General features: G+C 38.6%; 1 protein-coding gene across 1 annotated transcript; it reads right to left on the bottom strand.

Moving 5' to 3' along the window:
* Window positions 1-4: 4 nt before the first annotated feature.
* LOC107135239 (pantothenate kinase 3-like) lies at window positions 5-1,107 on the bottom strand (the record flags this gene model as incomplete). Its single annotated transcript, XM_048797520.1, has 1 exon — window positions 5-1,107. A coding segment is annotated over exon 1 (1,047 nt), but the record flags the coding sequence as incomplete, so codon positions are not given.
* Window positions 1,108-2,152: the final 1,045 nt, after the last annotated feature.

The following is a 2,152-nucleotide window of genomic DNA, read 5'->3' as shown; positions in this document are numbered from 1 at the left end:
CATGTTCTAGAAACAATGCTTTCAATTGACCTTTGGACCAATAATCCAGTGCATATGCCAAAAGTTTCACTGACAGAGTATTGACACGTAAAAAGTTTCCAACAAAGACAACTCTGTTTATTTTCTCATTAACAGCACACATTCGTGCCACAGAGCCAATATTATTGGTGATAGTAACTAAAGTAGCTCTTGCCAGATCTTCTTTACTAACAGATTCTCGCTTCTCCTTATAAATCATATTTCCAAAACTAGACGCGACAGTCCAACCTGGTAGACCAAATCTTTCATAATCTCCTCCATAAATATCACGGACCAGTTTGTCAGCTTGGGTGCTGTTGCCTTTGGATGCCATTTCAAGGGCCTCTTCAAAACTTTCACAGCCAGTCAGTAAACTGCATAAACCCAGAAAGGTACCCCCTCCAAGGCTTGTCCCAGTCACTCGTTTATAGTTATCTTTGGAGTGGACTGCTAAAATACTGACTCCTGAACCAATGTTTACCACCAGCAATGGATAGGGATCATCCAGGTTAAAAGGCATCTTTTGGCATCGCTCAGGTTCTGAGGCATTAGCAAAATAATAGCACTCTGCTTGTCCATTGAAACTGACAGAATCTATATACAACAAGCCCTTTACAAGGCAGTCAAGTTCATCCAGTTTGTGCAGGTGGAGGTTTCCAATTGTGCGAAAATCTTCTTCAAACTTGTAAGCACCACCTCCTGTAGCACATAGTAATGTTGAGAAGTTTTTGTCTCTTCCCATTTGGATAAAAGTAGGCAGGTCATGGGTTGGAAATCTGATAAAGTGCAAGTTCCCTCTTCGGCCAAAAAGTGTTAAATTCTTCAGTTCAAGGTGTACATCCCGAATGCCAGTGGATCCATATGCTACATTAGAAGTCAAATATTTCCGAATACTTTTTAAGCTCTCAACTTCCTCTTGTTCTTCCTCTGCTGTGATATCAATAGGTTCAAAATATGAGAGCTTTACTAGAGTTCCCCCAATGTCCATTCCAAACCATGGGAAAGAGGGTTTCTTGGCATCCTTGATCTTCATGGCGTCGGCCTGAGGGGCGAGGGGAAGCCTCGGGTCCGGAGCACGGGGAAGAGCGGCGGCTCTAAAAGACCTTTAAAGAAGAACTAATACCAATACTCTTTAATTTATTTCAGGAAATAGAAAAAAGAGGGAGCACTTCCAAACTCATTCTATGAGGCCAATATCACTCTGATTCCAAAACCAGGCAAAGACACATCAAAAAAAAGAAAACTTCAGACTAATATCTCTAATGAACATAGATGCAAAAATTCTCAATAAAATTCTGGCAAATCGAATACAAAAACATACCAAAAAGATTGTTCACCATGATCAAGTGGGATTCATCCCAGGGATGCAGGATTAGTTCAACCATATGGAAATAAATAAATGTAATTCATCACATCAATAAACTTAAAGATAAGAATCGTATGATCATCTCAATAGACACAGAAAAGGCATTTGAAAAAATACAGCACCCCTTCATGTTCAAAACACTAGAAAAATTAGGGATAACAGGAACACATCTCAACATCATAAAGGCTATCTATGCTAAGCCCCAGGCCAAAATCATTCTAAATGGAGAAAAATTGAAGGCATTCCCTCTAAAAACTGGAACAAGACGGGGATGCCCTCTTTCACCACTTTTATTTAACATAGTTCTTGAAACAATGGCCAGAGTAATTAGACAGACGAAAGAAATTAAAGAGATACACATAGGAAAAGAAGACCTCAAATTGGAACTATTTGCTGATAATATGATTCTATACCTAAAAGACCCTAAAAGTTCAACCAGAAAACTTCTAGAACTAGTAAATGAATTCAGCAAAGTAGCAGGATACAGAATCAACACCCATAAATCAAAGGCATTTCTATTTATCAATGACAAATCCTCAGAAACGGAAATGAAGGGGACTGGGGATGTGGCTCAAGCAGTAGAGCGCTTGCCTGGCATGTGCGGGGCGCTGGGTTCAATCCTCAGCTCCACATAAAAATAAAATAAAGATGTTGTGTCCACTGAAAACTAAAAAATAAATATTAAAAAAGAAAAGGAAATAGTGTTTAAGAATTTTTTTTTAATTTGAGGAAGGACACAATATCTTTATTTATTTTATCTTTATGTGG

The sequence above is a fragment of the Marmota marmota genome, unplaced genomic scaffold, assembly GCF_001458135.2.
Source record: "Marmota marmota marmota unplaced genomic scaffold, marMar, whole genome shotgun sequence".
NCBI lineage: Eukaryota > Metazoa > Chordata > Mammalia > Rodentia > Sciuridae > Marmota > Marmota marmota.
This window is presented reverse-complemented; position numbering and strand designations above follow the sequence as displayed.